General features: G+C 38.4%; 1 protein-coding gene across 1 annotated transcript in view; it reads right to left on the reverse strand.

The window, feature by feature from the left end:
• LOC134227522 (tyrosine-protein phosphatase corkscrew-like) overlaps positions 1-25,608 on the reverse strand; it is a 146,683-nt gene that overhangs the window by 109,520 nt on the left and 11,555 nt on the right. Inside the window, exon 2 of the mRNA XM_062709078.1 lies at positions 19,332-19,906. Within this exon, the coding sequence (XP_062565062.1) occupies positions 19,332-19,345 (14 nt within the window). The 5' untranslated portion in view covers positions 19,346-19,906. The remainder of the gene's footprint in view (positions 1-19,331; positions 19,907-25,608) is intronic.

Consider the following 25,608-nt stretch of genomic DNA (forward strand, 5'->3'; position numbering starts at 1 on the left):
CACCCTAATGCTCATCTCACAAGTAGGTAAAATATTTTGATCACATCATCTTTGAAAATGTGATAAAAATCGTTACGTTTTCAAAAATCCTTAAGTTTTGAATGTCGGAATTCCATCGTTTTTCATTTTGTAAACTCTTATGCATCTATATATCTATAAATCATAAATCTCTACGAATTTTGTTAATTTACATTTAAATTCAAAAAGTGTAACAAAACATAAGTAAATTGATCAGGGTCACTTCCTTGCTGTTAAAAAATACCAGTGAGTTTAACCATTGCCTAGCGGTAATGTTTGCTAGCCAAATGTTGAATTCAATAAATTCGGCTCCGTAAGTGTGTGTGTGTATAACGATCGTCATATGTTGGGTAGTTAAATTATAACGTGTATCGTGTATCGTGGCGCCACATGTGGGGTCGCCAGAATTTCGTGAGAGTGAATCATATTGTTAATATATTATGCATCTCGAGATAAAATAGAATACTGCGGCTTCCTGCTGGTTGCTTCTCAGGTAATCGCAACGGTCACTAAACACAACATTGTCAATGAAAATCTCACCCACTGTATGCACTTGTCATGATAAACACTCTCCATGTACACAGTGACTCCGGTTGCCTCTCACTAATACAATCGAACATTGTTGTCATTTCGCGAAAAGCCCGTGGTTTTGTTTTGAGCGGGAAAATTCTGCCTATCTTTTAACACGGCGGCTATCTTGACGTTTAACTTCACAGTCGAGCCTGCGAGTGTGTAAGACCGTCGCAGCATTCTAGAAAAAGATTAGCGCGACAATAGTACATTTGATAAAAGTGTTGCAGTCAAATGAGCAAACAGCAACATGGTGTGCGAAACAGAGAGCGAGTAGGTGCACCGGCATGGTCCCGCCGGATACAGTTCAATGAGCTATATCAAATTTATTATACATTTCCACAAAAATATGCCTACCACACTTCTGCTACAACATTCGATTTTCCATTTGCATTCGATTTAACATAATCGATTAAGTTTGCAAAAAAAACATCAAGCATCCCTATTTTTTTTCATGATGACATTTTGAAGTGTGTGTAAAACGATCGTCATATTTTTGGTAGTTCGATTTACGTGTGTATCGATCCTTTCGGACGCGAGTTGGCGCCACATGTGGTGTCGCCAAAATTTCGTGAGAGTGAATCATATTGTTAATATAGTATATTTGCTGTCTATAAGGCGCTCGTCGAATTGAATAACTATTGCGACATGGTCAATAACTGTCGTAACGCTGGTTGCATATATTGTACTCGCAATTTCCGGAGACCTCGATAATAATTATTCCAGAACTAACTAAATCAGTCATTGATCTGAGCGAAACTCAATAGCGTTCAATAATAACATATATTTCGCCTTATGGATGCCTTATTTGGTAAAACTAAACTTGTTCAATACCTTAAATATGAGCGAGATTTTTATGGTAGTAAATTTCAGAATTTGCACACATACGCACACATACATGCATATAAGTGATCTATTAGTGTCTCAAAACATGCTCACATTTGCTATCTAGCTTCCACTGAAGAAATTTTTGAAATCCCTTTCAATTTTTACGTTTTTGCTTTTCTGAGAAGATTTTTTTGTACATGCTTCTATATGTTCCTCAATTAAAATCATTTGTTTCTTTGAAACAAATCAGAAAAATAGGCATAATTCCATATCACATCATTTGTTATAATTATATTTTCAATTTCAATGTGAATTTGTTTCAAATATCATACATTTTATTTAATAATTCACGAGATTTCTTGATAGATTAATACATAACACACCTGCGTAACGCATACAAAGTGAAATTATAGACACTTCCGAAGGAAGGGTCAAAAAGTGCCAAGGAAGTTGACTCCGGAGGTGTGCAACTTTTGATGAGAGGAATAAAGAAGAAGGTGCGAATTTTCACTAGAAACAAGAAGAAATTCATTGTATCAATAATTTTTCCTTAAAGTACAGTGAATTACCCTTGTTTTGATGTATTAACCTTCTTTGTACAGACCTCGTGCTTTCGTGCTGTGCGGTTCTTTCTCTCTTTGCGGAAGGAAGTTTTTAATACTACCCGAAGCTATTTTAATTTCAACAGTGCTTCTCAGCGCTATTTGTACACAATTTTTTCAATTCCAATTTGTCCAATGTACCCACGTATGCAAACATCGCTGCTGGTAGACAAAATTTCTCTTCTCAAAATGAGGTTAATACCCATGTCCCATCGGAAAATAATGCTCATGTTACCGATTCAGGTAGCATGACTGCTTCCGATTTTGATTTTTTAACTGAAAAATTGCATCACATGATTGATGCAATGATCAAAGCAAATACCATACCAGAAGCTGTTCAGGTTGGTATAAAGTACACACAAAAAAATTTTATCGGACTGTTTTCAATGGATCCAAATAATTGTGTGAAAGTTCTAAATTGGAATGCCCGCTCTCTAAAGGGTAAGGAAGATGAATTATTCAACTTCCTAACAGTTCATAATGTGCATATTGCCATTATAACAGAAACTTATTTAAAACCAGGACTCTCCATTAAAAGAGATCCAAATTATTTTATCTACAGAAATGATCGTCTTGACAGCGCCTGTGGTGGGGTCGCCATTGTCATCAAAAGACGTATCAAACATAAATTATTTTCTTCGTTCGAAATCAAAGTTTTTGAAACCTTGGGAGTTTCTGTTGAAACAAATTTTGAACAATTTTCCTTCATTGCAGCCTACTTGCCTTTTCAATGCAATGAAGCGAAAGAATTTGTTGAAAGCTGATCTTCAAATTCTGACTCGCAACAAATCAAAATTCTTCGTAATTGGTGACTTCAATGCCAAACACCGTTCATGGAATAATGCTCAAAGCAATTCCAATGGTAAAATGTTATTTGAAGATTGTTCTGCGGGATATTATACTATTCAATATCCCAATGGCCCAACTTGTTTATCTTCCAGTCGAAATCCTTCTACAATTGATTTAGTTTTAACGGATTCAAGTCGGCTGTGTGGCCAATTGGTAACTCATGCTGACTTTGACTCTGATCACCTTCCTGTGACGTTTGAAATCTCACAAGAAGCCATTTATAAACCAATCAGCTCTACTTTTAATTATCATAGAGCTGATTGGGATTTATATAAAACGTATATCGATAGGAATTTTGATGTTGATATTCCTCTCGATACCAAAAGTGATATTGATAATGCTCTCGTATCTTTGACAAATTTAATTGTCGAAGCCAGAGGCATTGCAATTCCGAAATGTGAAGTTAAATTCAACTCCATTATTATTGACGACGATCTTCAGCTACTGATCCGTCTTAAAAATGTGAGAAGAAGGCAATACCAAAGAACTCGCGATCCCGCGTTGAAAGTTATTTGGCGAGATTTGCAAAATGAAATTAAAAAACGTTTCGCTATTCTGAGAAATATCAACTTTGAGAATAATATCTCGAAGTTGGATCCCAGTTCGAAACCCTTTTGGAAATTAACAAAAATTCTTAAAAAACCTCAAAAGCCAATTTCAGCGCTTAAAGAGGGAAATACAATTTTATTAACAAATGGCGAAAAGGCTCAAAAACTTGCTCAGCAGTTCGAGAGTGCCCATAATTTTAGTCTAGGTCTCACTAGTCCAATTGAGGATCAGGTTACACGGAGCTTCGAAGACATTCTCAATCAAGAGAATGTTTTGACCCTTCGTTGGGAACTAATTTGGATGAAGTGAGATCTATTACTAGAAAATTTAAAAATATGAAAGCCCCGGGTGATGATGGTATTTTCTACATACTTATCAAAAAACTTCCTGAGAGCTCTTTATCCTTTTTGGTTAATATATTTAACAAATGTTTTCAATTGGCATACTTCCCAGATAAATGGAAAAACGCCAAAGTTGTTCCTATTTTGAAGCCGGACAAAAATCCAGCTGAGGCTTCTAGTTATCGCCCAATCAGTTTGCTTTCTTCAATAAGCAAACTGTTTGAAAAGATTATTTTAAATAGAATGATGGTTCATATTAATGACAATTCTATTTTTGCTGATGAGCAATTTGGTTTTCGCCATGGGCATTCAACCACTCATCAGTTATTAAGAGTTACGAACTTAATTCGGCTCAACAAATCTGAAGGATATTCGACTGGAGTTGCTCTTCTTGATAAAGAGAAAGCATTTGACAGTGTTTGGCATGAAGGTTTGATTGTAAAATTGATGAATTTTAATTTTCCTCTGTACATCATTAAACTGATCCAAAATTATTTATCAGATCGCTCACTGCAGGTTAACTATCAGAATTCCAAATCTGATAGATTACCTGTAAGGGCTGGTGTCCCCCAAGGCAGCATACTGGGGCCCATATTGTATAACATTTTTACTTCTGACTTACCTGATTTACCACCAGAGTGTCAAAAATCTTTGTTTGCAGATGACACAGGTCTCTCAGCCAAAGGGCGAAGCCTTCGTGTCATTTGTAGTAGATTGCAAAAAAGTTTGGATATTTTCTCCACTTACTTGCAAAAATGGAAAATTTCCCCGAATGCTTCCAAAACTCAGCTTATAATTTTCCCACATAATCCGAGAGCTTCTTATTTGAAACCTTCTAGCAGACATATTGTCACTATGAATGGGGTTCCAATTAATTGGTCTAGCGAAGCTAAATATTTAGGACTTCTGCTAGATCAAAAATTAACTTTTAAAAATCACATTGAAGGCCTTCAAGCCAAATGTAACAAATATATTAAGTGTCTATATCCACTTATAAACAGAGCATGAGCATGAGCATGAGATGATCGTACAATTCGTAGTTGCTACTCCGTGTCTATATCCACTTATAAACAGAAAATCAAAACTTTGTCTTAAGAACAAACTTTTGATTTACAAACAAATTTTTAGACCTGCCATGTTGTATGCTGTGCCAATATGGACTAGTTGCTGCAATACCAGAAAGAAGGCACTTCAGAGGATTCAAAATAAAATTCTGAAAATGATTCTGAAGTTGCCTCCGTGGTATAGTACCAATGAACTTCATAGAATTTCTAATATTGAGACATTGCAACAAATGTCCAACAAAATAATTTCCAATTTTAGACAAAAATCGTTACAATCTTCTATTGCAACGATTAACTCCTTGTACCCTTAGTATAAAATAGATTAAGATTAGTTTAAGTTGAAAACATTGTAATTCCTACATGGTTCAATTCGACCAGAGGAAAAAATTCTAACTGCCAGAGGCAATTGAAATGTATTAATAATAACTAAAAATATGACATAGCAAATAAGGATGATAGTGTTAAGAAAACACGGAACACCTAGTCTAAGAAATGAATGCATGTATTAGATAATTAGCAAATAAAATTAGTTAAAAAAATAAATAAATAAATAACCTTCTTTGTACGTCAATCCGTTACCGAGATACAGGTGATTTTATTATTCCGGATTCTAAATGGACATAGCTTTCGATATAAAACGCCCAAGTGACTATACTCCCAAAGAACTGAATACACTTATGTACAACATTGGGCCACGTTATGAATACTAATAAAAAAATCTACGTTACAAAATAAAGGGTATTAATCACTTCATATATTTCATCTTTAAATTTGCACCGAAATATCATTTAAATATCAAGATTTGCTATGGAAACTAATGGCACATGATATTAATCACTTATTACAAATAGCATAACTTGGTCTTCTCATGATATTTTAGTGCAAAATATTGATATTATTGTCTGATCTTTCATCTCTTAAATCAATCATGTCCATATCTCATTTTGCTATCTTATCAACATTTGATATTATTGAGCTTTTTCGGGGCCCTCCTTAGCCGTGCGGTAAAATGCGCGGCTACAAAGCAAGACCATGCTGAGGGTGGCTGGGTTCGATTCCCGGTGCCGGTCTAGACAATTTTCGGATTGGAAATTGTCTCGACTTCCCTGGGCATAAAAGTATCATCGTGTTAGCCTCATGATATACGAATGCAGAAATGGTAACTTGGCTTAGAAACCTCGCAGTTAATAACTGTGGAAGAGCTTAATGAACACTAAGCTGCGAGGCGGCAATGTCCCAGTGGGGGATGTAATGCCAATGAAGAGAGAGCTTTTTTCATCTACATACTCGGGTATGCTGACCAGGTGAAAGCGTAGTATTGGTGAGCCTTCCAAGGATGCGGGTCGTCGGTATCGGGAAAGCTTCCGCCGGCTGGGGACTATCTGAGTAGCTTGCGACTCTTGCGAGTACGTTGAGAGCTGAATGGATAAAAAAATGTACATTTAGTACTGCCTATCCCCCAGAAATAATACTGGAAGGTAGTGCCGGGGCGAACATGGCATTAAAAGAGACGGTAACTCTAATAACCTTCTGTTACTTGGTTAGGTTTAGTGGATCCGGCCTTCCTTCACATACACTCCCTTAGTGATAATGTCAGGTGTCTGTTTGCAGATTAGCCTTCATCCCTCTACATAAAATTGAAGAGGGTTAGAAGCAGAGGGATGTAAGTGACATTTTAATCAAAATTGAGGTGACCTCAGCAAAAAATGTTTTGGTTTTAAAGCTTTACGGTAATATGTTTATATGATTTGTTTATAAAAATGTGAAAATTCACAGAAAATTAGTAATTTTTTGAATATCCATACTCTACGACCATGCTCTACGATCTCTCATAGATGCCAAGGGAGGTTTTGGGAATGTTAGTGTCGAAGGTTATAACAGTAGGACTCGTTTTGGTAGATCGTGAAACGCAGAAAGAACAAATATATAAATACAAAGTAGGAAGGGGACGAGCCTGGAATTGAACCCACGACCTCCTGCTTATAAGACTAACCACTAGACCACCGAGCTCGACACCAAAAAAAGCTTATAGGTTGTGAAATTATTGTTCGAAAACATTGATGGTGGGAGTAAAAGCATATGCTGACTGTCGCTGCTTGGCAGTGGCTATGTACAGAGGTTAGACAATAAGGTTGAGATATGCAAAAAATTGTCGAAGTTCAAATCAGCATAGTATCGCTTAGAATTATCCGATTTTGATGAAACTGGGACCATCAGATGCGGAAACTCTTCTTGTATACTGTCCCCATGCAAAACCTCCGATTGGCCATTGACCACCGGAGATGTTCCGGGTTCTCTGAGGGTATATTAAAAACGCATTTTTTCTTCCGCTTGTAATTTTACATGGCGTTTACTGCCATCATGTGTTATGCATTCCCCAGAAACTAGAACTAATATGCTGACCAATGCTGGCTGCAGATCGAGAATCCGTTAGGTATACGCAGAGATATGGCCATTCTCGTGAAAACGGCACGGGATTGGCCATACACCCTGAACAAATGTCACTTTCGCAGAATACCCGGAACCTGTTACAAATTGGCCAGAGAATCTTACAGTCCTCAAAATGTGTCTTTAACAAAGATCCTATATTCATCATCTTGAGAAAACATGAATTTTGACACCCATATATGCATGGTTCCAGATGGTGCCAATACCGGCCCCTCCTGGAACGCCCATGGAACCTGCTATAAGGGTGGCAGTGGACCCTATCATTCTGGAAATGTTTCTGTAATCATCGTCTCGCAAGGCCATGAAGTCAGATACTCATATTTGCATTATTCCAATCTGTTATCATTTCATCATGTTCCCGGTACCGTTTTTACGGAAATGGCCATATCTCTGCATAGTTTGGATGGATTCTCGATCTACAGCCACGATTGGTCGCCATATTAGTTCTAGTTTTTGGAGAAAGCATAAAACATGATGAAAGTAAACGTCACATAAAATGACAAGCAGTGGAAAAAATGCATCTTGAACATACCCTCGAAAAACCCGGAACATCTCCGGTGGACAATGACCAATCTCAGGTTTTGCAGGGGGCTAGAAGAAGTGCCCGCTTCTGATGGTCTTAGTTTTATCAAAATCGGATTATTATACGCAAAGTTATGTTGATTTGAATTTCGACATAATTTTACCTATCTCAACCTTATTGTCTAACCCCAGTAATACCGTGAACAATACAATACAGTAAATTCAAATGCCTTTTTCATATTTTCTTACTACATATAAGGATTTATACCTACAATTAGAAATAGATTTTTTTTTAATTCAAGGATTGTATTCTTAAAATGCTAATGCAGATTCTTGTCCCAATTCGTGTCAAATATTTTACATTTTATGTACGCCTAGATTTTTTCAATGTGTGTAAAAACGCTTTTTTCCCAATCATCTCAATGGCTGTATATTTCCACTTTATATTGAGTTCCATGTCCATAATCAATTTCTACAATGAAAACTGGCAGCTCTACCATCATAGTATATTTTTTATCAGCTGTATACAAACATCAGACTCTCTCACTTTTCTCTTGGCATACAACTCTCGTTCTCTTGCCGTGTTACCAAGCGCATGCAGAGTAGTTCCCCATGCTGCTCAGTCGTGTCGGTTCCACCGTCTCTATCATATGATGATGACAATGAAATCTCTCAGTCAGCTGGGCTGTTCTTTGGGGAATCGAAGAAAAACCTTCTGCAATGGAGAAATGAAGGTAGCTTCAATCAATTCAGTCAGCTGAAAACAATGCCAGTTCCATGTCCGCTTTACGAGCATCACACCCACCTACACTACGGCGGCGGCGGCCGCGACGACGACGACGACGACGATTGTACGTACGTTCCGTTCAAATGACCCTTGCGAACTGCTTGTCCCTTCTCCTTCCCCCTTCCATTTTCGAACAAAAATTAAATTGTGTGGAATGAAACACAGTTTCCGTAGCTTTCTCACACTTGCGACTCGTGTTGGTCGTGATCCATAAAGCTAGGGAAATTGTTATGCGAGAATGGGACCCCAACCCGATGGGACTAACCTACCGACCGACACCGCCTCTCCTGACTGCTGACAGCGAAATCCGAAACCTGCTAACCTCGTCGGTTGTCGTCAACGACGCCATGCAGAAGGGGGAGCTTTGCTAACTACAATGAGGTAATTTATTACAATAATATGCATGCATTTAGATGGGGTACTATTGCTGTCGGTACCGACTTCTGTTGCTATTTCAGTAGTTGGTGGCTACAGCTAACCGAGATGTTTTATCTGATCTTTTTGTTGAATAGCAGTGGTACCGAATTTTCAACGAATATGGTCGAATCCATGAAAAAACATTGGTTTGAAAAACAACAAAACAAGATTTGCAGCGAAGCTTGAATTATATGATGAATAACATGCTAATAGAATTTGATGACGGATTACGGATGACAGAAAACGAATTTTAAATGGATTTCTAGTTGCAGAATCTAGGAAGATCGATTATTCGATTGTCGCAGATCACTAGAGAATATTAGAGATGAATGTTAGGTAAATTTCAGTGGAGCAGAATACTCCATTCGGCGTAAGCTCATCGAGGAGGAACTGTAGCCCATCAAGTATCAAGTAAATAAGTACCGGTGACGTTTTGCAAGTTTTCTGTCTTTCGTATACAGGGGACAGAATGATCGGAACAGGAAAAAATATTAAAATTCAAATGACTCTATGAATTATCTATGGCCACCGTTCGACGGGAAAGTTCATCTAGTTAAGGAAAATAGGGTCAATTTTATGTTTAGACCGCCGGATACCAGAGATATTCCGGATTGTTTGAGGACTTGACAAAAAATGCTATTTTTTTGGTCGCTTGTATTTTTCAACCTATCCCGATCATCCTGTCCTACCCCTGTAGTAAATTTCAAATAGGTGTATTGTTGCTTGAGATTTATTCCAATTCGCAAGAATTTCTTCTTTCTTTAATGAAAGATTAATTAAAGAAAGAATTCTAGCGAATTGTAATTTTTCTAAAAACTATTTTGTTTATATTCTAAACGAAAAAAAAACATGTTCCAGGACTTGGTGCACTCGATTCGAGTCGAGTCAAGTACGAGACACTGAAGACGACCTTACTGTTGAGGTCGAAATACGTATCTGTCAAGGTACAATTAAGTGGTGAAATTAAATGGGATTGTACAAACTCGTCTTATGACAAGTGAAAGGGTCAAATGTTTACCCCGACACAAATCCTTGATAAATTCCGGGAACACAACTTGTAGACCAGTGGCGTTTCCCTAACCTCAATCTACCTGTGCACTGGATTGAAATTTGAGGAATTTTTGTGCGGAAATGCATCGAATCACTAGATTTTGATTAGCTTAAACGACTCTGATAATTTTATTTTTCATTAAGGCTGTAAAAACATCAAAATTATAGTTTTTCGTATCAATGCACGGGCAAAAAGTGAGGTTACGCGACGCCACTGTTGTAGACACCTAATCTGTTTATTGATTTCAAGGCGGCAAGGCGTTCAGTGAAACGGGATGAATTATGGCAAATAATGCTGGAACATGGTTTTTCGGCGAAACTGATACGTCTGATTCGTGTACCGTTGGACGGATCGAAATCAAGTGTTAGGGGTGTGGATGAAATATCGACATCATTTGTTACCTTAGATGAATTGAAACAGGGTGCTGCGCACAACGTGGGTTTATTAGTGGTGAAATGACATTTGAAATTGTAGTGGAATTTGTGTACTATGGAACTCTAGTGACGTGCGATATAATGATGTTATTCGCAAGGTGAAAAGTCATATTGCAGCTGCGAATAGGGCTCAATACGGCCTCCTGACCCGCTTCAGTCCCGTAGTCTGAGAACGAAAACGAAACTCGCAGGGCTGGTAGCGATAAATGCCGTTCAAAATAGTGACTTGATGACCAACGTTGACGAAAAAAGTGACCAAATATTGCAGCTGCGAATAGGGTACGGTACTTATTCAAAAGGACGTATGTGATTTTGTAAACAAAGATTCAAACGTCCATTTTTCCAATCTGATAGCACTCCCACGCAAAACATCACCACAGACAGGTAGGGGAAGCCTTCGGCTACCTCTTGGTGGTGTTGGTTTGCGTGGGAGTGCCATCAGATTGGACAAATCGACGTTTGAATCTTTGTTTACAAAATCACATACGTCCTTTTGAATAAGTATCCGAGAAATATTGTCTCGTCAAAATATATTCGCAAAAGTTTCACCATATATAGATGATTCAGCTGTATGACAAGACAGTATGAAAAAGTGCCAGAACGATGTTTTGGATTGGGCTTTCGCTAATTTTTATGTAGTTAGACGTGTGAACATTGGTTTTGGCACGTTGAAAAATTAACAAACGGTTTTTCGGCAAAAAATAAATAAATTGAATTATTTGGAATCACAAAGCTTATGAATCTTTATAAGAAAAAAATGTTAAAAAAAACTTAAAGAATCCAAAATTATGATGACATTTTTAAAATACGATACGAAATAACATTTTTAATTGAAACAAATTTAAATACATATAGAGTCCATTTGCCATTTGTTTTTTCGAGACCCTGATCTCGGTTTCATTAAAAACATTAACTCATATATAACATGAATTTTACCGAACCTAAGTTTCCTAAGTTTCAAGTTTCGTAAAATGTGATCCAAAATCTTGAATTTGATGCAGAAATTGCTTTGGAAAACGTCAATTACTATAAAAACTTCTCTGCGAATCCTTGAAAATAAAATCTCCTTCAAATACAAGCGGATTTTTTCATGAATTCCGGAAGAAATCTTTTTGAGAATTCCTGTAGATATTGTTTGGTGAATTCCTAAGAAAAATCTTTCGAAAATTATTTCCCAAATTCAAGGCGGAATTTTACATAAAGATTTATGCGGTCATCGCTACAGAAATTACAGTGAAAGTTCCTCTAAGAGAAACAAAGTTAGGAATCTTTTAATAACGAAGGTGGATTTTTCTCTAGATACAGGCAACTTACCAAACTTAGGAAGTAGTGCGCTGGATTCGCCTAAGAAGCGCAGATAAAACTTCGGAAGAAAGTTCGGTTCGGAAGTCCCGATGTCCGAATTCTAATGTGGTGCTACGCCGACAATACCATGCTGTGTGGTTCGTCGTAGAGGGGTTAATCAATCAGAAACCAAGAAATATCTCGGAATTATGTCAAAATTGACGTGACAAAAAAATGAATATTCAGAAACGATGAAAAATGACAACAAGGTAAATTCTTACCCTTATAATGCTTGTTAAACGAGTGTTCAAGAGTATAATGCATTCAATAATGGCTTGGAAATATAAAAAAAATTGGGTAAGCATAGACTTCAAATGTGGAGTCCCTTCTCAACGACATTTTGCTATCGAAAACAAAACCCTACGCTCCTTATTTATTAAATTTCCACCCAAAACTAAATCCGCGCGAAGCCTCAACCGTTATATAAATCCGCATCAAATCCGCGAGAATAGCAAAAACCACGAAATCCTCGTAGTCGTAACAATCCGGCGCTTTACATACGGCGTTGCCTAAACGTATGCCCAAGCTTCGCTGTGTGGTCTGTCTGTGTGTCTCTCGATCCCGAAGCTCATGGTTCGAACCCACTCTGCCTTTCATAAAGCGGCCTTGGAGCAATTTTTCAAACTTTATATATTATGTTAACAGATTTACATTTGATTTGGTTGATGATAATGGTAGGTACAAATGAATTTTATTTTGAACTTTTTTTACAAACGGTGGTGCGAAAATAGTGACTTTAGTGACCATTTTCCGAAAAAAAAATTGTAACTTTAGTGACTTTTGGATGCAAATAGTGACTTTTTAGTGACTAGGCTCAAAATAGTGACCAAGTCACTAAAAAGTGACTTGCTACCAGCCCTGAACTCGTTCTGTGTACTTCTCTGACCTATCCGCTAGTTTTTTACGGCTATGACACATGGACGTTAAGGTAGGCTGATCGGAGAGCTTTCGAAGTATTTGAGTACTAGGTGCTGCGAACAATACTCGGCGGTACCAGGTAAATATAGGGATGGATATTGTTGAGCTTATACAACATGAGAGACTACGGTGAGCTAAACACATTGTCTATATGTCGGAAGAGCGTCAATATTTAGTAGATAGTCTGGGAGAGACCATAGGCTTCGTAATAGGCCGCGTACACGATGGCATTTTGTAGTTGAAGAGGACCTGAGGGCGTTGAAGGTTCAGCGCGACGATGGAAACGCTTGGATCGAGGCCAGTGGAGAAGGAAACTTCATTCGGCATAGGCTAATAAAAAATGCTTCCAGAAATCTCCCAGAAATTCTTTCAGATGTTTCTCCAGCAATCTCTCAGAAAATCCCTCAGGAAATCTTTAAAAAAAAAAAAAAAATCCCTAAGGAATTAGTCTCGTAAATAAAGAAATAAAACAATCCCTAAGAAATTTCTCCAGAAACTTATTCAGGCCTCCTTTATGTTTTTGCCTTTCTCGTATACAAAGTATACGTAAGGGCTATATGTTCGCTCCAAAAACGAACTTTTTATAGGAGTCCCGGAGACCCATAGTGTTATATACCGATCGAATTGAGGTGATGTATGTCTGTGTGTATGTGTGTGCGCAAAATAATCTCACTCATTTTCAGGCACTTACCTTTAACGGATTTGCTCACAACAAGTTGCATTCGACGCGGAATCTTGTCCCATTGTTTCTTATTGAAAATTGACGGAATCGGACTATGGGATTTGGAGTTATAGCCAAAATAATTGTTTCACGAAAAAAAATCTCACTCATTTTTAGGCACTTACCCTCACCCGATTTGTTCGCAGCAAGTTGCATTCGACGCATAATCCTGTCTAATTGTTTCCTATTTAGCCAGATCGGACTATGGGTTCAGAAGTTATGGCCAAAATACTTTTTTTTTCATGCAAAAAGTGCGTAGAACTTACTCATTCGAAAAAAAAAACGAGAAAGGCACCATCACCGCTAGCCCTAGTAGCACACATATTCCACATAGGTTACTGCAACTCAAATGTCACCAGATTTAGTCACATTCAAGTTGCTGCAACCAGAATTGCCTGACTTGTGCTGCTCGCGAGGTGGATTAATCTGGTTTTTTTTAGAAATCTCGTGGACTCATCCAGGAAATATTCCTGACAATATATCCGGAAACCCCCCCCCCCCCCCCCCCTCCCCAGAAACTATGTCGGGAATTCCTTCAATTGATTCCTACGGAAATTCGCGAAGAGACTCGGAAAGACCTTCGAAAATTATCCCAAGCCTTAAAAAAATCACAAAAGAACGTAAATTTCGTAGTTGTTACTCCATGAGTAATCAAACAATCGTAATTGCACCGCAATCCAATGGATGAAACGTGGCAGTTGGTTCCAACCTCAATGTGCACAGTCATCGGGATCCTTACGGTCATCGGGGATGGGGAGGAAATGACGATGCATTCATTCGCCCACTTCAAGCAGAGTATACCTCTGCACTTGCCATGAGTTCAAGCGGAATTTTATTGGAATTAGGGGGTTAGGTTCTATGGCAGAAGTTCGTCTTGGTTAACGGATTGCCAATGTGATAGGAATGAATTGATTATTTATAGGAAACGAGCTTTCCGTTCATTTGCAATTCTAACAGTACATAGGTTAGAATAGTTAGTTAAAGGTACAGTATACTGTAGAAGATGGGAACGGTATGGAATCCATTTCCAATTCTAGCGATTGCTAGAACTTGAGAAGTAGTATAGGGAAAGATACCAAGTAAGAAAATGGAATGGGCCTAGGATTGAACCCACGTCTTCCTGTGTATGAAGCAGAAGCGGTAGCCGTTTGACCACCAAGCCCGTTAAATTTTGTGATTCTCGCGAAAACTTCCCCAGGATTTTATTTTCGGAAATTCTCTCATGTAATTTTTCAGAACTCCTCCGGAAATTGTCTCAACAATTCAGTCGGAAATTAAACCAAAAACTCCTCAGAAAATTACCTCAAGAACTCCTCCGAAAACCTTTCGGATATTTCCCCAAGAATTTATCCGGAAAGTCCCCAAGGAACTCTTTAGAATATTCTCCCAAGGGGTTCCTGAGAAAATTGGCGATTCCTACGAAAATTCCTGCAGGAACTTCTCCGAAAGTTAGCCCAATCATTCATACGGAAATTCCCCCAGTACTTGCTTCAAAAATTTCCCTTGAAATACCTCCAGGAATTTATCTGGAAATTCCCCAGGAACTCCTTCGAAAATATCAAAAAAAATGGTTCGGAAATTTCCCAGCAATTTGCCCAAAAATCTCCCAGAAAATCTTTTGGGATATTTCCACAGCAGCTCACCCAGGAATTTCCCCAGGACTTCCTCCGTGAATTCCTCCAGCAATTACCTCGGAAGTTGTCTCAAGAATTCCGCAAGAAATTTGTCCAGAAATTCCTCCGGAAATTTCACCGAAAAATCCTCCCGTAATTCCCCAGAGAATTCCTCCGGAAATATTCCCATGAATCTCTTTTGAAATTCCCACAGGAATTTATCCAGAAATTCCTTAGAAAATTTCCCCAGGAGTTTCGATTTTTCGAATTTTGCATTCCTCCAGGAATCGTCGAAATAATTTTTCAACGAATTGCTCCGAAAATCTTTTAGGAATTTTTCTTACAAGTTCCTACAAGAATTCTGCCGGAAAGTATTCAAGACTTTCTCCAGAAATTTCCGCTACACTTCCACCGGAAATTCCTTAAAAAGTCATCTGGAAATTCTCTGAGATAATCGTTAGTTAATATTTTCAAGAGTTGAAAAGGCTGTATATATTTTTCGGGAATTTTTCCGGAAAAAAAATCTTCCTAGAATTTCTACGGAAATTTCCCTGGAAAGGAAAGTCTTCTCATTTATCAAAAAAACCGAAAATTTCTTTAAAAATTCTCAAAATTTGCTTCCAAAAAAAATTCATAAAAATATACTGAACAAATTTGAGATGGAAGGCCTGATATGTTGGTTTTTGATGTGGGATTTTTTTCTCGAATGGATTGACATTCCCAAATCATGAATCCCGGGAAAAATTCTCGAGCATGATTTTGGATCGAAATTCCGGAGGAATTCTAGCAGAAACTTCCGAATGTGTTCCCGGTTACCGTAGAGATGTGCGCCGGTCCAAAAATCGTCGGTTTTTCATAACTTTGGTCGGCGGTGGTGGCATTTTCGGCGTCACGGAGATTTTTTTATTATTATTTATTTATTTATTTGTATTGATAAATTCTTCTAAATTTTCCATACGATTCATTTGAATTTCTTTGTGGATGAAATTCTTTTAATTTCAACGATAAGCTGTTTAGAATTTCAAAGGAAAATTCTTCGGAAGTTCCACAGGAAATTCTTTGCAATTCACAAGTGATTTTTTTCATTTTCAAGGGAAATTTTTACGAATTACGGGAAATTATTTGTTTTGTTCATTAAAACGGCTTCAAAGGAAGGAAAAACACGTACGTCCCCAACCCCCATTTTACGACAAAACTCAAAATTCAAAACCACGCAGCTCAGCCAATTTCTAACGGATTTTCACGAAATCTTCAGGAATCGATCAATTTTTGTGCAATGGCCATGGTTCCGGATATATTCCGGGGAGTACTGGGGTTACCTCCTTCCCGGAAAAAATGGTCACTGTAGGATCGGCTTTGAAATCCATCGTGCGACATGTCAAACTTCATGATTTTGCAAAACAAGTACACTAGAGTACATTTCGGCGATTTTCGATCAAATTGGCCACCCTTCGGGTACTTCCAGGGCCTGGTTCCCTTGGGAAAGTGGTCAATTTTCGTTCAATCTTGGAACCCATTTTGCGACATGTCAAACTTCATGATTTTTGCAAAACAAGTACCCTGGGGTACATTTCGGCGACTTTCGATCGGATTGGCCACCCTCCGGGTGTTTCCAGGGCCTGCTTCCCTTGGGGAAGTGGCCAATTTTCGTTTACTCTTGGTATCCTCCTTGTGGCATGTCACACTTCATAATTTTACAAAACAAGTACACTGGAGTACATTTCGGTGATTTTCGATCGAATTGGCCACCCTCCGGGTACTTCCAGAGCCTGATTCCCTTGGGGAAGTGGCCAATTTTCATTCGCTCTTGGAACCCATCTTGCGACAATTCCTCTTGAAGTTCCTTCAGGAATTCCTCCGGAAGTTCCTCCAGGAATTCCTCCGGAAGTTCCTCCAGGAATTTCTCCGGAAGTTCCTCCAGGAATTCCTCCGGAAGTTCCTCTAGGAATTTCTCCGGAAATTCTTCCGGAAGTTCCTTCAGGATTTATCCAGTATGTTCCACCAGAAATTCTAGACGATCTTTCAAAAAAACCAGCGGAGCAACTTCTGGAAGAATTCCTTGACGAACTTCTGAAGAAATTTTGGCGCTTGAAACTGGTTCACGCCGCTCCACATCACCGCTGATCACCAACGGCGTGACGGCACCACCCTGGAAGTACCCGGAGGGTGGCCAATTCGATCGAAAATCGCCGAAATGTACTCCAGTGTACTTGTTTTGCAAAATCATGAAGTTTGACATGTCGCAAGATGGGTTCCAAGATTGAACAAAAATTGGCAACTTACCAAAGGGAACCAGGCCCTGGCCCCGGAGGGTGGCCAATTCGATCGAAGATCGCCGAAGTGTACTCCAGTATACTTGTTTTGCAAAATCATGAAGTTTGACATGTCGCACGATGGATTTCGAAGCCGATCTGCCAGTGACCATTTTTTCCGGGAGGGAGGTAACCCCAGTACTCCCCGGAATATTTCCGGAACCATGGCCATTGCACAAAAATTGACCTTGGTTCCTAAAACTATAGGAATTTTGTGATCGATTCCTGAAGATTGCTTGAAAATCCGTTAGAAATTGGCTGAGCTGCGTGGTTTGAATTTTGAGTTTTGTCGTAAAATGGGGGTTGGGGACGTACGTGTTAATAAATCGAAAACGGTTTGTCCGAAAATGTCATTTGGACAAAAGTGGCATACGGCCGAACTGGTAATTTGGCCGAAAAAGCAGTTTGCATTAACAGGTCGTTTAATCGAATAGGTTATGTAGTCCGTGTGACCGAAATGTTTATGCGGTCTTCTTGGTACTTCTGTTTTTGGTACCCAGTTTCTGGGTGGTAGACCCGAATTCAGCTGTTCATTTTGGGTGATTGGTTCGTACGCAGTTAGTGCTAATTATCGGCAATAAACTATTCCTGCCGCAATTTGCAATTAGTTGAGGTATATCGAGCCTTCTGTGTTTGTATGGCTTTTTCGTGTCGAAAAATAGCCCGTCGATACTTTCGAAGCTTTGTCACATAATGAATTAAACGAAATTAAAACAGAAACATTGATCGCCATATTAAATGAATGATGGGTAGGCGTATTAGAATTCTCTTCAGTTCCCTGGACGAAGGCCATTTTTGCCTTTCTCGTATACTAAGTATACGTAAAGGCTATATGATCACTCCAAAACCAAACTTTTGATAGAAGGTTCGGAGACCCATAGTGTTATATACCAATCGACTCAGCTCGACAAATTAAGGTGATGTCTGTTTGTGTGTATGTATGTATGTATGTATGTGTGTATGTGTACAAAATTTTGTAGACCCACTTAGCATTGGCCGAATTACTAGCAACAACTTCCATTCGACTGAGAATCCTGTCCCAATGTTCGCTATTGGCCAATTTGAACTATGGGATCAGAAGTTATGGTCAAAACACTATTTTCTATGCGCAAAGCACGCCTAAAAACACTCACTCATATTTTTTACACTAATTAATGATTTGAGTGTATTACTTCTACGTGAAGTTAAACGACTTACAATGATATGGAAATGCTAATATCATCTTCCAAACTTAGACGTACATGTTCATGATATAATTAGAGGCGAAAGTATTGAATTGATAGTTCCGTTAGGATACGGCAGGCATGAAGAATGTTTTTATAGAAGTCGATTTGAAAGCGAGCGGAGGGCAATATTTGTGATGGCATATATCGCACGACCTTCCTTCTGGCAAACTCCCGTATGAAGGGGGAGGGAAGAATATCAGTGTGGAAGCTGATATATCTCCACTGGCAAAAGGAAGGTGACCAAACAAACGACGATCATGTAGCGGAATTCTCCAATCTCTGATATTGGTTTGCATAAACAAGCCATCCTGTGTTCAGAATAATCGCAACAAAGCCCTGTTACCGTTTGACTCTTAAGCCCTAATCATATGTAAGAGAAAACATAGTCTCAGGAAAAATATTAATATTATCATAACATCAGTATGAAATCGATGGCAACTGGCAACCTTTTTGGCCATCTGATGAGCCTGATCAGAGCAAAGAGAAGAGCAACACCCTCATTTCACCTTTCACACGGTCCACTTCCACAAACAAAGGAAAGAAAGAAAAACCCATTGTGCTGTGCAGCGCTGCAAATGGAGTGCTGGCGACCCAGTCAGTTCGAATTTGAAGCTCACTAAATCGGCGCCTTCAGTATTACTACGAAACCGAACATTATCTAATACTATGCTTCCCCCAAAAAGGTCCTGTGACCTTGCCCCGCTGACGGAAGCTTACCTTCGGGAAATCATCTCCTTGGTCCAGGAATCGGGCGGCGTACCAAATCAGCTGTTGTTAGTTGGCAGCCTTCGATGCTCTTTCTCCGGCGTTTGCTGCTCCTCGTTCCACCGCACACCGTGTGCGCAGCTTTGGGGCCCGTGGTTGGAAAAGAGGTTCACAACCAGAAATTTTCACACACCCTCACTCGCTCGCTTGACTGGCTCTCTCGTTGTCGTTTAGATTCGCTCACTTCTCAATGCCAATCAGCACGCGAACTCGCTGGTGATGATGGTGGCAGCGGACCGTGTGTGTGCGCTGATCTTTGATATTTTCCCGACTTTTCTTCACTCACTGTTTCTGTCCGGGGACAGTTTTTCATCACTTTTTAGCGGATTTCTGTATTCATTTCATCGCATTCCCAATCACTACACTTTTCACGTTTGGATTCTTGATTTTCCGGGATATCCTCCGAGGGGGGCACTAGAAACTCACTGACGACGTTCACACAAAACAGCCTGGCAGCTTGTTTTCACTAGCCCAGTCATCCAGCACCGAAAGAAAACCCCACCGAAATTCGTAGATGCACTTGCTCACTGCAAAGATTAGAACGAACGATTCGAGATTTCCATTGGAACTTGCTTCGCCAAAAATTGACCTAACGGTATGACAACCAACGGAAGGCGACCTGCAGCACACCCAGTCTGTTCAGTGGCCGTGGGTTGTCTCCGCTGCAGCACAGCCAGTGTCAGATTTGCTTTAGATTACAGTCGATAGCAGAAGCCCCTCAGCCAGCAGGCAGCAGACATGGCAGTGTGGCATGAAAAGAGAGACCCCAAAGTAAGGGGTGCGATGAATAGCAAGGAAAGCATTGTTGCCAGTTAGGTTAAGGGTAAAATGGGAATATGTATAAAATGTTTGCATAAATTGAAATTTGAATGTAGATTTGGCACGGGTCCGAAATGTTCTGAATTGAAATTAAATAGATCAGGGGCCCGACGGGGCCATCCTTAGCCGTGCGGTAAGACGCGCGGCTACAAAGCAAGACCATGCTGAGGGTGGCTGGGTTCGATTCCCGGTGCCGGTCTAGGCAATTTTCGGATTGGAAATTGTCTCGACTTCCCTGGGCATAAAAGTGTCATCGTGTTAGCCTCATGATATACGAATGCAAAAATGGTAACTTGGCTTAGAAACCTCGCAGTTAATAACTGTGGAGTGCTTTATGAACACTAAGCTGCGAGGCGGCTCACAGTGGTGCGTTTGGCTAAAATCGTGAACTTTTTATTTTACCACTTCAGGGTGTTATTTTTCGACATTGGTGTCTTTGGGAATAAATTTTAGAAAAATATTGCGCATCGAATGACGAAAAGTTATAGTTCCAATTTTTGCCACAGGTGGCGCTGCAAAATGTAACTTCTTTAATAAACGATTTTTAAATATGGTGTCTTTGGCAAAGTTGTAGTGTAATTTATTATGAATTTTATTGCTGAAGACACCGAGTGTCCATCTATCATCGTTTTTGAAATACGTGCGTTTTTTATGGACAGACCCTAAAAAAACAGTATTTAAAGAAATTTTCGAAACTAACAGTTTCAGGTCAATACAATGTTCTACAAAAATGTATATATTAGAGTGGGGCGTCATGGTCATTTTTTCAAATCAATGGTTTTTCGAAGCCGTTCTGGGTCCTGAACAACTGTGCAGAATTTGGCACCGATTGGTTGCTTCCTCGCTTTCCGCATCGCGTTTGAAGTTTGTATGGAAATTAGTATGGGAGAACGCATATTTTTGCATTTCTACTACTAGAGGTTTCAGTTCATCGTAAACCAAGTGGCACATTGCGTTAAAGTATAACCCAAAGGATGCCGAAAAACTTTGCTGAAGAAGGCACGTTGCTGCAACGTCCACAAAAAAAGTTATAACGCTTCAAAGATTGAGTGTTCAAACCATATGCAAAAAATTTAACTGAGTGTTATTTCAAAATAATTGATCTTATGGGGCTATCGAGCTAATGGGAGCTATCAGGAATAATTTCACAAAGAAAAAAATCCGACAAAAAGGAAGATGGGTTTTGTCCTTCGATAGCCATAGGTTGTCCGGTAGTGCTGGCAGAAACATTGATTTCTTGCATATGGTTTGAACAATCAATTTTCGAAACGTAATAACATTTTTTGTAGACCTTCCAGGTATGTACCTTCTTCGGCAAAGTCTTTCGGCATCTTCCAGACTATATGCTAACGTATTGAGTTACGTGATTGATGATAAATTGAAGCAGCTAATAGCAAAAATGTAAAAAAGTACGTTTTCCCATACTAATCTCCATGTAAATTTAAAACGCGATGCGGCATGCGAGGTCGCAACCAATCGTGCCCATATTTTGCACAGTTGATTGGGGTCCCAAAACGATTCAGAAAAACCTTGATCTCACTTGATCGGACGAAGTTTGCGTTTTTCCATACAACTTCGCCCCACTCTAGTATATATAATCAAAATAGACCACTTTCTGGAAGAAACCAGGGATGTTTTTTGCAAACATGACTTGTTATCGGCGATTTAGGGTCGAAAATAGTGATATTTGAAGACTCCATATGCAACAGAGGGGCAAATTGGGGCAAGGAAATCCCCACAGGATTTAAAATATCTGGTCTGTAGTTTCATATGCATATAATTATGTCTGTCTCCACGTGTATCCAAACAAGTATTTCTAAATTTCATAAATCGACATTTTCAACTGATATTTATATAATAATTGAGATTTCACCACACTGCATACCACGCTGTTGAATGTTAATGTAAAAAGAAGTGCAGCGTGAAGCTGATTTTCTGTTCTTTTCATCCAATCATTTCACAAAATGCAAATCTGACGTCATACGCTCCTAGAGATGTCGTAAGATCCCGAATAATCGATTAGTAACAAATCGATTACTCTTTATTCTTGTCGATTATTGAATCGATCCATCGTTTGGTAGTAATCGATTTAAAATTAATCGATTATCACAACGATGAATCGATTAATCGAAATGTATGTATATGATAGCACCTGAATGCTGGCAGTTGGTGGGTAGACAACCAGCTACTGCTTGGGATTCATTGTTAAGTGTATAATGTTAAGGAGTCAACTCATTCATTCTCTCGCTTAGCGTTATAGAGATGTCGCAAATTATTCGATTACTTCGATTAATCGATTCATCGTTGTGATAATCGATTAATTTTAAATCGATTATTACCCAGCGATGCATCGATTCAATAAAGAGTAATCGATTAGTTACTAATCGATTATTCGGGATTTTACGACATCCCTAAGCGTATGACGTCAGAATTGCATTGTGTGAAATGATTGGATGAAGAGAACAAAAAAATAGCTTCACGCTGCACTTCTTTTGACATTAACATTCAACAGCGTGGTATGCAGTGTGGTGAAATCTCAATTATTATATAAATATCAGTTGAAAATGTCGATTTATGAAATTTAGAAATACTTGTTTGGATACACGTGGAGACAGACATAATTATATGCATATGAAACTACAGACCAGATATTTTAAATCCTGTGGGGATTTCCTTGCCCAATTTGCCCCTCTGTTGCACATGAAGTCTTCAAATATCACTATTTTCGACCCTAAAAACTAAAAACATTCCTGGTTTCTTCCAGAAAGTGGTCTATTTTGATTATATATACATTTTTGTAGAACATTGTATTGATCTGAAACTGTTAGTTTCGAAAATATCTTTAAATACTGTTTTTTTAGGGTCTGTCCATAAAAAACGCCCGTATTTCAGAAACGATGATAGATGGACACTCGGTGTCTTCAGCAATAAAATTCATAATAAATTACACTACAACTTTGCCAAAGACACCATATTTAAAAATCGTTTATTAAAGAAGTTACATTTTGCAGCGCCACCTGTGGCAAAAATTGGAACTACAACTTTTCGTCATTCGATGCGCCATATTTTTCTAAAATTTATTCCCAAAGACACCTATGCCAAAAAATAAGACCCTGAAGTGGTAAAATAAAAAGTTCACGATTTTAGCCAAACGCACCACTGTGCGGCTCTGTCCCAGTGTGGGGATGTAATGCCAATAAGAAGAAGAAGATCTGTATTTGTAATTATGTTCGCCAAACATTGTCAAACGCCGAACGTAGAATGAATTTGATAGTTTTTTTATAGGGGCCCGATTTGTCACAAAGAACATTTTTTTAAAATAATTTCTTTCGTATGCTTTTTAGGGTGACTTATAATCCTTACATTAAGTGCATCACAAAATTTCTTATATTTTCCTTACGAAGTTTCTGGAATGTTTCTGAAATGTTTGGTTAAATAACTTTTCAGGAATTTTCCTAAACACATTTCAAGATTATACTATTGTTATTCTTTTTTTTAATTTCCAGAGAACATTTTACCCAATTTCCTTGATTCTATCTTCCGAATTGCCTATCATATGTATAAAGAAAGCTTGACTATTATTATACTAAGTATAGTAAAAGACCCGAAGTAATCCAGCCAACCATGAATCCTGTAATTGCTTTAAAAATTGTTCCAGGAATACCTTTGGAATTTCTCTCAAAAATCAGTTCAATACTTACTTTCACGTCGTTTTCCTTCAGGAATTTCCCTTAAAAAATCTCACGACCTCCGGCAATTCTTGCAAGAGTTCCTTCGGCAATTCCTTAAGAAATATTATTATCATTCTCCCAGGATTTCCTTCCAAAATTATAGAACAAAATTTTTAAGAAATTTCTGAAAGGAGCTTTTGAAGGAACATTCTTAGATTTCTCCAAAAATTTCTTTGGGCATTGTTTCAAGATTTCCTTCAGAAATTCCTCCAGAGATTCATTTGAAAACTCCCCCGGAAACAACTTCAAAATTATTCAGAAAAAATATTTAAGCTCTTTTAGTGGAATGTCTTCAACTGTCTAAGACGAATTTAGTACCATCCATTTAATTCCACTACGATTTGTTATTTGTATAGATGCGTATTATGACCTCACAGTTGAGTTCGAAATACGTATCTGTAAATATAACAAAACGTAGTGGATTTAAATGGAAAGTAGTAAACTTGTCTTAGACAATGATATGGAAATGCTAATATCATCTTCCAAACTTAAACGTACATGTTCATGATAGAATTAGAGGCGAAAGTATAGAATTGATAGTTCCGTTAGGATACGGCAGGCATGAAGAATGTTTTTTATACAAGTCGATTTGAAAGCGAGCGGAGGGCAATATTTGCACCCCCCTGAAATGAGATCTAGTTCTTGAAGCCGTCTACCGATTGGGTGGCGCTAGTGTTGCCTTTCCTATTTTAGGCTCCGTTCATACCGCCGCCAGAGCATTGGCGATTAGCGCTTTGATGTTGCATGAAGAAGATGAAGCAGAAAGATGATAATCAAAAATATTCGCATGGGAAAACATACGAAGAAATTTTTGAAACACAACTTTAAAATTCTAGAAGCAATTTAATTAAAAACGGTAAGCAGTACGAGGTTAATCTTGTTTTCTACTGCACAATAAACACAATATTTCAATTTCAATTTTTATTCTGTGACACTTAATACACAGTATAAGAAAAGTCCAACACCGTACTGTTTACCGTTTTTAATTAAATTGTCTCTAGAATTTCAGAGAAGAGTTTAAAAAATTTCCTTGTATGTTTTCCCGCGCGAATTTTTTTGAATATCATCTTTCTGTTTCTTCTTCTTCATGCAACATCAAAGCGCCAATTAATAACGTCGATAATCACGCAACAATGCAATACATCTCGTTGAATATAATTTAAAAATGCAACACATGCCGCTTACGCCGCTCACGCATCCGACTATTCTGACTTCGTGTGTTTATTGCTTAACCGGCAATGTTTACATCCAGCACCATGTTGCAGCACCATGTTTTTGGCTTCAGGCGAGTTGTTCGTGGATGACAGCCGTTTCATGGGGGTGAATATTTGTGATGGCACATATCACACGACCTTGTCTTAGACAGTTAAAAATTATTTTCAAATTCCTCAGGTGGGTGCTTCGAAAATTGAAAGAAAGAATTTAAAGAATTACTTCAGAACACATTTACGAATTTCTTTAAGAATTTCTTTAGTTACACTTTCCGAAACTCCATTAGAAATAAATTTGGAAAATATTTTTGATTTTGTTTCGGAAATCCCTTCAAAAATTCTTTTCTTAGGCGATTCTTTTGGAATTCCTTTGGCAATTGAAGAAATGAGGATGTTTCTTTAGGATTTTTAGGATTTCATCGAACAATTCGCCAGAAATTCCTTTAGAGCATTCGCCAGCAAATCTTT

Source organism: Armigeres subalbatus, chromosome 3, assembly GCF_024139115.2.
Source record: "Armigeres subalbatus isolate Guangzhou_Male chromosome 3, GZ_Asu_2, whole genome shotgun sequence".
NCBI lineage: Eukaryota > Metazoa > Arthropoda > Insecta > Diptera > Culicidae > Armigeres > Armigeres subalbatus.